The sequence below is a fragment of the Emys orbicularis genome, chromosome 1 (genome assembly GCF_028017835.1).
Source record: "Emys orbicularis isolate rEmyOrb1 chromosome 1, rEmyOrb1.hap1, whole genome shotgun sequence".
NCBI classification, from domain to species: Eukaryota; Metazoa; Chordata; order Testudines; family Emydidae; genus Emys; species Emys orbicularis.
Window position 1 is genome coordinate 53,027,761 of NC_088683.1, and position 12,878 is coordinate 53,040,638.

A 12,878-nucleotide genomic window follows, 5' to 3' on the forward strand; every position below is an offset into this window, starting at 1 on the left:
CTCTTTCCCTGGCCCCGATCGGTGGGGGGAGGGAGCAGTTCAAAGCCATGAACGAGGAGCTGGGCAGCCTAATCCCCCGCCCCCCCGCTGGCTGGCCCCGGCTCTCCACTAACTCCGGCTCGGCAGCCGCCCAGTGCAAGGGCAACGTGCAGCTGCCCCGGGCTCACCCAGGCGGCGGCGGCTGCCGCGGCTGCGTTACTGGGAGAGACTGTGCCGCTGCGACAGGGGAGGACGAGGCTGGGAGCTGAAGGAGGCTCAGTGAGCATGCGCCGCCAGAGCCACTGACTATGTTCTCAGTCCAGGTACCAAGGCAAAAAAAAAAAAAAAAAAAAAAAAGGCAAAAAAAAACCCCACTAGCAATTTATAGCCAGCAGACGCTGTAGTGTGTGTGGCTCTCCAGCACCAACAGGTAGGAGGAGAGGGGCTGGGGGGGAGCGTTGGGGGCACAGTGCTGGTGCAGCTGCAGGTTTTGGGGGAGGGGGAGAGATCTGCCTCCCCAAGGGTGTTTTTTTTTTTTTAACTAAACTGCATAATGGAAGTGCCTACAGACAATGCATCTTCAGCTGGGCTCCGTCTGAGCTCCCCAGAGCTGGTCAGGCTTGGCAGGCTCAGGGCAAATGGGGCTGCAAAGCACCAGCAGCACCCAAGGCGCCCTTGCAACCCAGAAGCAAGTCTCTCCCAGCATCGCTGTGTATGTGTGTGCATGTATATCAAGCTGTGTGTAGAGCAGAGGGGATAAGGAGGGGAAAACGGGGAGGGGGGGATTTCATGGTTTTAAAACGTTGCCATGATCTGATCAGCCTCTGTTTACACAGCAATAATCAGGCGCTTTGTGGATGGTAAGAATGGAAGAATTCTAGTGGAATTCAGTGTGAATCTCCTTTGTACACCCAAGGTGGCATAGGAAGCACTTCATGTGAATAACGGAGGAGCCTGATCATACTTGCAGTGGCTCTTGTCCCTGGGCTTTGGAAAAGCAGCAGGCAATTTTTGATTGTATTTTATTTTTTCTTTTGCATGAAATGTATTCAGTTGCAATTCACCCGGAGAATTAGTGTAAATCACAGCCAAAGACAACCCTTTCAATGGAAGGGAATTATTTCTTGGGTGTGTTTCCTTTCTCTCCCTCCCCCCTTCAATGTTTACGTTTACCAGGGTTTAATAATAATGTTGGGGCTTTAAAGATAATGTTGGGACTTTAAAGATTTGTAATAATAAAAGGGGGGACGCAGAAGAAGGGGGGAAACCTTTAAAGCACAGTGCTGTTTTCTGTCTAGCATCCGTGTTTATTTCAAAGCCTAAATTACAAAATCAGGGTTTACTGGGGGAAAATAATGAATACCATTTTCTTTTACAATGTGCATGAGCTAACACTGTGATTAATGTGCTTTGGTGACTTGGGTTAAAAAACATAAATTCTGCAGGGTTTCTTTGGGTATGATCCATATCAACACAGCAGCTGCCTCTAAAACATTGACAAATATGTAGAAGTAAAATAAATGTAGGTAATGTCCAAATATAAGTGGTCTTTTAGGATTTCTTTTAAGATACCAGTGATTATTTCCTGGAGTTATGAACTGGGGATCATTTTATTCATAAAGCCTTTGAGGCATGAACTATAAAATTGTATATTCTACCAAATATAAGGTGTATACCAAATATGATATGTTTGGTCAGTTCAGGGGCTGTAAACAAGCCAAATCTATGAAATTCCAAATAAGCCACAATGCTATACAATAAGTGTGCAAGTCAGATAAAAAATGCCTCATGGTATGTAAAAACAAATAGTACACAAATTTACAACTTCATTTGGGTCCCCATAAATTAACACCTTTGTTAGCACTTTCTAACATCATTACTTGTTAACTTAAGAACTGATAGCTCAATTTTTTTTTTCAGATATTTTGATGGCATGACAAGTCAGAAAGAAGAAAAGAGGATGTACTGTATGACTAGACACAAGATCTGTTCTGTTTGTGGATTACATTTGCAGTAAGATGTATGGATCTATTTTTTCCTTGTTCTTATACATAGATCATAAGACTTGACTGTGGCAATATCCATATCATCCATCCATCTATGGCGAACTACAGCCATGCAGCTGACAACATTTTACAAAATCTCTCTCCTTTAACAGCCTTTCTGAAACTGACTTCACTTGGTTTCATAATAGGAGTCAGTGTGGTGGGTAACCTTCTGATCTCCATTTTGCTAGTCAAAGATAAGACCTTGCATAGAGCTCCTTACTACTTCCTGTTGGATCTTTGCTGCTCAGACATCCTCAGATCTGCTATTTGTTTCCCGTTTGTTTTCACCTCTGTAAAAAATGGCTCTACTTGGACGTATGGGACTCTTACTTGCAAAGTGATTGCCTTTTTGGGGGTTTTATCCTGCTTCCACACTGCTTTCATGCTGTTCTGCATAAGTGTCACCAGGTACTTAGCTATTGCCCACCACCGGTTTTATACAAAAAGGCTGACCTTCTGGACTTGTTTGGCAGTTATCTGTATGGTGTGGACCCTTTCTGTAGCTATGGCTTTCCCCCCAGTTTTAGACGTGGGCACCTACTCATTCATTAGGGAGGAAGACCAATGCACCTTTCAGCATCGTTCTTTCAGGGCCAATGATTCTTTGGGATTTATGCTTCTTCTTGCCCTTATACTCCTAGCCACACAGCTTGTCTACCTCAAGCTGATATTTTTCGTTCATGATCGCAGGAAAATGAAGCCAGTCCAGTTCGTTGCCGCGGTGAGCCAGAACTGGACTTTTCATGGCCCTGGAGCCAGTGGTCAAGCAGCAGCTAATTGGCTGGCTGGATTTGGAAGGGGTCCCACACCACCAACCTTGCTGGGAATCAGGCAAAATGCAAATACCACCAGCAGGAGAAGGCTACTGGTCTTAGATGAGTTCAAAATGGAAAAGCGAATCAGCAGAATGTTTTACATTATGACATTCCTCTTTCTGACCTTGTGGGGTCCCTATTTGGTAGCCTGTTACTGGAGAGTTTTTGCAAGAGGGCCTGTCGTACCAGGGGGATTTCTAACAGCCGCTGTCTGGATGAGTTTTGCCCAGGCTGGAATCAATCCTTTTGTCTGCATTTTCTCCAACAGGGAGCTGAGGCGCTGTTTCAGTACAACCCTTCTTTACTGCAGAAAATCCAGGTTACCAAGGGAACCTTACTGTGTTATATGAGGGAGCATCTGTAAATCTTTAGCCTTGTAAAACACTACCCTTTCTCTGCTAAGCAATTGTGGCCTGTAGCCATGTCTTGAGAAGAAAATCAAGAATGGGAAGTCAGCAGCTGTAAGGATTTGGGCAACATTCTGCAGTCTTTGCAATAGCTCACCTATAATCCTATTTGAAACCCAAATGTGTTCCTGCTGACCACCGGTGAAGGTTTGTAATTAAGAACAAAGGACTGAACCACTGCCCTGAATTCCTTTATGTGGTTGAAATCTAGATAAGGATTGCAGATGCTAAGTATCAGTGCTAAATGCTGTGTATATCACTACATAAAATAAGACCATCAAAACGATTAGCATTGGACATCTTAATAAGTTAAGTTGATATGAGGTTAATGTGTTGATAAAACTAATTTTAGACATCTGAAGACGTTTAAAACATTTCATACAATTATTGTTTTGCAAAGACTGAAAATTGGGGACTCGTAAGTACCGTAACTAATTAAAGATGTGCCATGCATTATTGGATTATCACACTGATAAATCTGTTTGCCTTGTGAGTGAGTTTTGGGGAGCATTCCAAAGCAGTATTTTTGTTCAAATTAGACTTTACTCTTTTTTTCCAAATATATTACTCTTTCTAAATACCATTTCCTTAACAGTGAAATTACTAGCAGTCAACTATATTCTGTGGTTTTTGCTGATTTGGTATAAAGTTTATTGGACTCTTATTTATATTTTTGAAAAAGCTAGATATCAGTCTGTTAGGCAACGTTAGCCTAGGTAATACCCAGTCATAATTGAATGGTCATAATTATACAGAATAAACACATGTTGCCTTAAAGGGTTATCTAGTATCTTCCATTTTGTTTAGCAATGAAGCAAATAATCAAGGAAAATTGAATCAGTAACTCTGGTCAGTCATTTGGGAGTGCATTAAAGATCACATAATCCTCTCTTTCCTTTTTACTGCTATGGTTCCCAAAATCGGTATGCACATCACTGGGATGATATGATATTTTTTCTAGGTGTGCTGCCCATTCTAGTTTGATCTGAGAAACACAGGCAGTTGATGTATGTTTATATTTTAAGACAGCTGTCATAGGGAGACCGCAGCCTTGGTATGATATCTTGCACAATTTGTGAAGCATTTATTCTACTGAAGGCACAGTCTTGTTTATACTTTCTGCACATTTTGGTGTATTGGTTGTTTTAAATTATTTAAGTTTTAACTTGTGGAAGCATATAATATGATTTCTAGTATTTTAGAAATACATTAGAGTCTGTGAGTCTTTCCTTCTTTAAGGTACAGATGTGTGGATTTCAATATAAAGTTGCATTTGCCAAAATTTACCTGTGTAGCCTGTTAATTTTCTTGGAATAAAATTTTACATTTTTTCCAGTTTTATACAGTTAACCTTTTTTATTTTGTCTAGTGAGCTAGCATGAGATTTGAGAATGTAGCCATTATGGATTATTATTCTTTGCAGTCATTGTATTCCCAAACTGTAAATGCATGAATGATGGGGACCACAGGATTGATAAATGATATTATCTACAATAGCACTGTTGTGTAGTTTATCATAATTACCCCTCTATCTATTCTAAGATGTCAGTTATATTTAAAGGTACAACACAGTATTAGACATAAACTTCACAGTTTAATTTTGGTAAGTGTATATATTTGAAGCACAACATCATGAGTCTGTCAGACATAAAGAATGTTGGTTTTCTTAAGGTTTGAAAGAAAAGACTAGTGGTTTTAATTAAATATTGGTGTACTCTGTCATTGTAGTTTTATGACCAGCCGGTTAATCCAAATATACACAAACAGCAGTCAGTAACTGAAATGCTTAAGTTTGTATGATAACATTATACAGTGTGTATGCAGCAATTCAGAGAGTTGTGTCTATATATGATCAGACAACTTGATCACAGATTTTTAGTGAGCAATCTGTTTATTTGACCTCACTTACACTTTATACCAAGGTTGATTGGTTGAGAGGCATAGTTTAATATACAGATTTGAAACAGAAAAATCACTACACTAATGATTCGTCATTGGTACAGGAATATTGCAGATCATAATTTGAAATGGGACCAAGAAACTTTTAGCAAAAAGGCTTTTTTATTACACTGAAAAAGGCTTTGAAATTAATATAGCTAAAAAAAATTGTCTAAGATAGCAAAATGGAATAAAAAGTAAATTATATGTTGAGAAAAATTCTGGAAGCTGTCCCACTTAAGTTTACTAAGCAGTTGATTGGCAATAACTTCAGGCTGATTTCTATAAAATAGTAACCTTTACAAGGAAAATTGATATTACATATTGTAATAAAGATGTACATATACATAAAGCTGTAAATAAAGTTATAGTAGTAGATATAATAGGTTCTGACGATTAGCCAGATAGTTTTCAGGTAAGATACTTTCAAAAACTGCAGATTCAGGCCTGGGCGTGGCTGCTAAGAAAGTCAATTGGTATTTGCCCATTAACGTAATTTGGTAGCAGAAGCAGACTCCAAAATTTTTATAATGCTCTGATTCTGGAATACTAAGAAGACTGTATTTACTGTGCAGTGGGGAAAAAACAAATTATTTCCCTGGAAATTTTGCAGACAGTAAATGATGTAAATTAAAATAATAAACAACGAACACGTCTGAAAAGCAATTTTTTTTGCTAAATATTCTTCTTTTTGACATTAATATGCTTTGTTATACAGTCTGATACAATTCTTTGGACTTTAGCTAAACATACACAGTTGTGTTATTACTTGACAAGAAGCCAGAACTATTTTCAAAATTACATTAGTAAGAGGTCCTATGTCAGAGCTACTTCCTTTTATTCTGTCCCATAATAAAAGAACAAGAGGACATTCAGTGAAATTAAAAGGCAACACATTAAGTTATGTTTTATGCAAGATATAATTGCTCTGTGGAACTCATTGGCACATGATGTTATTGAGGCAAATATCTTAAATATGATTTCTATGAGGATTATATGCTTACATGAATTAAAATAGCATGTGCAGTTATTGTAACTCTTGTCATTTTGATCCTGGTTAATGTATCAACCTCATGCTTCAGGGTATAAATTGATGGGGCTAAGAAGATTCTCTCCATGTTACTGCACAGTTGTCTGGGTTCAGTGTGGGGGATTTTTGCTTTCCTCTGAAATTCAGGGTTTAGGCCACTGCCAGAGCCATGATAGTAGACTAGAAGAGTTACTGGTCTCTTCTGGTATAACAATTAATATCGTCCTACTGTACATCTGCATTTACCTTTTATTCTCACACATTTAACTTAAAGTTAGCCATTTTCATTTTAATCTTACTGACGAAGTAGCGGAGGAAATCAGCAGGAACAGGCTCCTTCAATCAAAGTGTCTCCAGCCCCACTCCCTTCCTCCCCTGTAATTGCCTCTGTGAGCCCTTGGCAGCCTCCCTATCTACCCCATTTCCAGCTACGATGTTTCATTTCCTTAGTCTCTCTCTGCTCCCGTTCCTGTGCTCTTTGGGAGCATCCCACCGAGTCCTCCACCCTTCCGCCTACCCCCATCCAAATAGTGGATTCACTTGCTGCAGCAACAGGCCCCAGCCGTCTGGATTCCCTTCCTGAAGAAGAAGATAGCAGGCAGTAGATCCCCTACAGCTATTGCTAGTAGCTTTCAGAGCTGTCATTTCCCATTTCCTGGCTAACAGGATCTGGTCTCTGTGCCATGGGGCTTCAGCCAAGAAGTAGGTGAAACAGAAAGGAAAAGGTTAAAATAAAAGTAACTTTTTTCCCCAAAATAAAGGAGACCATAATTATTGTTCTACTGCCCAGGAGACATCTGATTTTGTGAAGTCTTTGTTTAAAAACACGTTAAGTGGATAAAAACATCCAGCTAGCAAATGAAAGCAACATTTTGTACAACTACAAAATATTCTTATAAAACAGCTTTCAATCAATCTTTAGACCTGGAGGGCATAGGAGACCCTTTGAAGTGTGTTGTGTTTGTTCACTTGCATTGTCTTTGCTCTGCCTTTTATGCATAAGAACATTTACTTTTATTAATACAAGTCCACTGCTGGAGCAGCATGTTATTACTGATGAGTAAAGAAGCTAGTTCGATGACTTTCGCAGAGGTGAATTAGAATGTGTACTTTGACTAGAACATTTGTTTTTTATAAATGGTGACTAAAAGTTTTGGGTTATCAAACCATTACATAGTTATACAATTTTACATACCATGTAGTGAACTTCCTTCTAATTTATATTCATTGAGCACTATTTAAGTGCATGTTACAGCACTCCTCTAATTGACTTTTCAGAGGAAGAGGGAGGATGTTCATCCTAAGATATTGTTCTCCATGAGTACAAGTCAGTATAAAATCCTTTCCTACTAATTATTGAAGTGACTTTCAGTGAGAAGAGTTCAGTGTGCTCAATTTGATGAGTAAGGGTCATAAATTGCCCTCCACTGATGGGACGATATGGCACTGTGCAATGCATATCCCAATCCCAAATCAAATACACCTCTACCCTGATATAACGCTGTCCTCGGGAGCCAAAAAATCTTACCGCGTTATATCGACCTTGCTTTGATCCGCCAGAGCGCGCAGCCCCGCCCCCCCGGAGCACTGCTTTACTGCGTTATATTCGAATTCGTGTTATATCGGGTCGCGTTATATCAGGGTAGAGGTGTAGCTTGTATAATAGACAATGATTTTCCTAGAATGACCTGGAAGTACCTCTGTGCTTTATATCCAAAGAAAGGGAGCTTCTGGGCCACAGAGAGTCTTTGGCTAGCTAACATAGAGAAAGCATGTGTGTATGTTAGAGATTTAGCTAAATGGTATCAGTATGTAAAAAGATGTTCACCAAAGAAGTGATGCAGTAAAGAACGTGGATCTTTCTTTATTGTCTAAACAGGAAAGCATGGTCTTATACTAAAAACAATATTTAACCTTTTGAAATTAAATATATCTAGTTATCCATGTAATGCATATGATTGAAATACACCTATTAACAGAAATAATAATGATCAAGATTTTCAAACGTCACTAGTGGTTTTGGGTGCCTGACATGAGACACCTTCAATGGGCCTTGTTTTTAGAGGGGGGGTTGGAGGGGAGGGTCTGAATCTACTGAAGTCAAAACCTGTACAAATATTAGGCAACCTTCTGTCTCAAGAGGTTGTGCCTAAGTATCCCCAAATGAAGTGAGTGAACTTCTGTTCCACCTTTGTTAGGAGGCCACTTTTGTTAAGCAACCAAATTTTGTTGATCCCTTCACTGGTTGCTTAAAACAGATTTCACTTTAATGTGATATCTAAAAATCCTGAGTGTGAAATAATATACTTGACTTTCTACTGTTGTGTCACCATTTTGTTGCATTGTTATATTTAAAATCTAAGTCAGACAGCAAAGCTAATGACTGAAGAAAGGAGTGAACCATTGATAGTATAAAAACACATGCTTCATGCAATTTCATCTCCCCACTCCCTCTCTCATTTTAAATGAATGTCAGAGTTACACATTTAAGATCAGCTCATACATTCTGTATTCAAGCAAAAATCCTATTGAAGTTATAACAGTTTTACTTCAGTGAGGAATGCAAGTTTAGGCTTTGAAAATATATTAAAAATAGTCGGAAATGCATAATGCACAAGCTCAGGTTCTCATTGCAATGAAAAATATGTTAACTCAGTCAGATTACATGTTCTGTATATTAAAGCATGCATTTAAAAGTCTAGCAATCCCAACTACCACGTACCAGCATGTATGTGCTGTATGGGAATTTAATGTTGTTATGAGAATCGTATGTATTTTCTGACTCTTTATTTTAACCTTGCAAATTCAGGGCTTGCCAGTGTGAATAGTCAAAGGGGATTGTTCACTATAAAAAGCACTACATTAGTGAGTGTTAGCAGGTCAGTCCCTTAAAATGGACACCGATTGAGGCTGCCGTGGCACATGTGTGCAAGAGGGGGAATAGGGCAAGGAAGATTTCACCTACACCCTCATCCCTTGTGCAATGGCCAGCCACAATCCCAATCCTTGTGTTCCCCTGATGAAATTCATTCCTATGCAGAAGGCCAGCACAAGGCCTGTGCCCCAACGTAAACCCTGTTTTGAGGAATTTACGAGGAGCATAAGTCTGGCGTTAGCTCTCTGGATATGGGTGAATGCTAATCTCTCCACAAAGCAGCATCAGCTCACCGCACCCACCCACCCACCACCACCACACACACACACACTTTCTTTTAGAAGAGGAAAATTATCTCAGCCAGTGACGATATATTCTGCTGTCTGTTGAAAAGTTGAAGAGTGGATGCTTTGTGTGCTCTTGTATCCTTGAAAGTGCTGGAGAGGACTGCCATCTTCACCGCCCTGCCCAGCCCAGCCCAGCACCACCTGAGCAGCAACTATATTTGTATTTGCTTTTACATCTTTTGCGTGTGTGTGAGAGGGAGATGGTTTGCCTTTTTGTTTTGTTTTATAAAGAGTAAAAATATGTATATCTATGGCACTAACTCTCGGGGTATGTGGTGGTGTGTGCATTTGCACATTTCTGTAAACTTCTGCTCTCTTACATATACACAAACCCTACTTCTGAGACAATGGTATTGTGCCTTTCCTTACCTCACAGGCCATTCCCTGTGAGGGCTCCTCAGCTTTGGGAGGACTCTGGTAGGAGAGCATGAAGATCAGAAATACATACTTAGCTGCTGGGTTATGTTTTATGGTAATTACTGGGTGGGGCACCCAGAGTAGTCTGTTTGGTTCACTGTAATTTAATAATCAGTCAAAGGACACCTAGAGCTCCTTTTGATGGAATGAGTATATACATGAAAAGTAAATACCAAAAAGAAAAAAATTCCATAGGTTTTCAAATTACGCACTCTGATATAACTGCAGCATTATGGCCATAACATAACGACCAACCTAATAAAACAAAGTTTCACTGAGACGTAATTGCTTGCAACTTTTGTTTCCAATTCTGTACTTGCTACTCAGTAAAGAATGCAAGATCTTTGTTATTTCAAAATAAATAAATAAAATTGTTCAGGCTTTCCAATCAACTAGTCCTCAGTGAGGGCCAGCCACAGAAGGACTTTAAAAGTTCAGCCATTTCTTAATTTATTTTTGTGCAAAGATAGTCTGTTGATTTGTATTCAGTGTTGTTTGTTTGTGTGTGTGTGTGTGTGTGTGTGTGTGTGTGTGTGTGTGTGTGTGTGTGTGTGTGTGTGTGTGTGTGTACACACACAAACAGCTAAATGGACTTAGCTCAAACTTTCCAAAATAATTCAGTTTAGCTGAGACCAAGCATGGAAGGTTTGAGTCCAAAAGGAGGACATATTATGAGCAAGTAAAAACAGTTGTAATGAAAGGTGAGGGGCAAGCTTACCTATAGCTTGTTAATGTCTAATCTGTAAGTGATATTTTCAGGCTCTATTGTGAGCCCTCCTGCTCCCCTAACTGGATGCCTAAGTGGGTGTAAGGGCTACTTGCATTGCCAGAGGCTATGAGTGGGGTGCGGGGAATGGCACCACCTAGCTGTTCTTCCCTGTCCTGCACAGGTGTGTGGGGAATGGCTGAGCACAGAGGGAAGCAGAAATTACACTCTGCTTCCTGCTTTGTTTCTTGCTAAGCCATGCCATCTGAGGCCTTATTCCACAAGCATTGTTAGGTCACAAAGCAGCTTTTTCAAATGGAATTTTTGAAAGTTTTCATAGAAAAATGTTTCTGAGTCAGCAATTATCTCTGGGATTTCAGTAAATTGTTTCTATTTTTGCTAAGAAAAATGAAAAGTGTGATTAAATAAAATGGGTGAAGTTTGTCCCTTTCTGCACCTCAGTGTAGGGAACTTCCTGGGGGTTGAAAGATGGAATCCATCCTCACCCTCCCCAGCCTGCCACATTGCAATCGCTCTTGTAGTCCAGCTCATAGGCACACATCACACCTCTGCATAAGTGGGATCCAGTGACCCTTCCCAACAGCCCATTGTTATTTAGGGGTGAGGTGAAACCAAGATACCAAGACCTCACTGCCCAGCTGTTCCTTCCCCCACGAGGCACGTCACAGGGTGTAAATGGCAATGTGAGCTTTACTTAGTTCTTTCGTGCTTGGGTGAATTTCACCTATTTTGAATGTCTCATGTTAAAAGCTCTCACCACATAAGTCATCTCCACTCATAATAATAAGTTAATTTGTCAGGAAGCAGAGAGCATCACAAAGGAGCTCATAATGAGCCACGGAACTGAAAGACTAGCTGATAAACACAATCATGGTCAGGCAAGGCAGTGTGGTCCAGAATTGATAAAATTCTTTAGGCAGCAATTAAATACATGCGGATACAATAATTATTATTAAGACATTTCATTTAAAGGTTCAAAAGCTTGAAGAAATTGATTTCCCCTTTTGACATTTCCTTTACACTAATATCTTCCCTCCATGCGAGATCGGTTTGGCTAACAGGGACACTTTGAATGATATTGACATCTCTTAAACCATGCCATCTAAGGACAAATACTAACTGCTAAATAATTTATTACTTTAAAGCTCAGAAGAGACAATTACTTTCAAGTCAAACTAACTACAATGGAAACAAACCTCCTGTTCTAAAATAACACATGCAATGCATTAAACATTGGCACTGGCACTCTGGGTGTTGTCAGAGTTAGCAAGTATGGAATTATACAGAGTCCAGACAACTGACAGAGGAAGTGAATCAAGCTAAACCAAATTAAGGCCACTTCAGTTCTGAATGAGAGTGACCACCCAGGAGTTTAGTGCCGTTTAATTGATCGACTTTAAATTCACACTTTTACTTAATTCAGATTAATTTTCTCAAGCGTCTCCAGGAAGGCAAGCCTAGATTGTCTAGAAACATGCTATTACTATGGGATGTTACTATTTTTTAACAGACTATAATGAAGTATATTGACATAGGTGCAGCATCACTGCTTTTTTACACAGTTGTGTTAAAAAGTCATTTGATATGACCTCATTGAAATTATTGGCAAAATTCTCATTGATTTCAAAGGAACCAGGATTTCACCCGTAAAGCATGACTTTCAAAAATGTTGAGTGTTGGCTACAGCTATAGTTGTGGGTGCCCAACACATCTGTTAATTGTGTCTATACGGCCCAATACAGCCTTCCTGGAATTCTGTCAGTCTTATCTCTATCTGTCTAGGATTTATACTCTGTCTGAGTTCCTATTATTATGATTAATTTGTAGAACCATCGAGCTTAGGGGATCTCTGCCTCAAAAAGTTTACACTCTAATAAGACACAAGACAATACATTGATACAGACAGATACACAGGAGGGTACAAGGAAACAGTGAGATAATATGGGTCAGCATGATAGGCAGTGGTCTCAGCACACCAGCAGCCTAGGCATTGTCAAGTTTTTTTGTAGGCCTCATGACAAAGGAGAGTTTTAAATTGGGTGGATAATAAGACTCCTCCCAGGCACAAGGGGCAACATGGGAGAAAGCACAAAGGTTCTTGTTTGAAAATTTAACCAGTAGGCGATGGAGGCTGGTATCATGGGCCAACCAGAGGCAGGACTCAACATCTCAATACTGAATGAGTGGTGATAGGTAGAATAGGGATGCGCTGTGAAGACCCTTGAAAGTGAAGACAAGCAGCTGAAGTTGGATGCAATAGAGAAGGGGGAGCCAGTAGTAGAATGAGGGGAGCGG

General features: G+C 39.8%; 1 protein-coding gene across 1 annotated transcript; it reads left to right on the forward strand.

The window, feature by feature from the left end:
* Nucleotides 1-2,079: 2,079 nt before the first annotated feature.
* GPR85 (G protein-coupled receptor 85) lies at nt 2,080-3,192 on the forward strand. Its single transcript, XM_065423512.1, has one exon. The coding sequence runs from the start codon at nt 2,080-2,082 to the stop codon at nt 3,190-3,192; it is 1,113 nt and encodes a 370-aa protein (XP_065279584.1).
* Nucleotides 3,193-12,878: the final 9,686 nt, after the last annotated feature.

Coding starts and splice junctions, on each gene's coding strand:
- GPR85 (XM_065423512.1), top strand. CDS start 2,080: ATGGCGAACTACAGCCATGCAGCTGACAACATTTTACAAAATCTCTCT.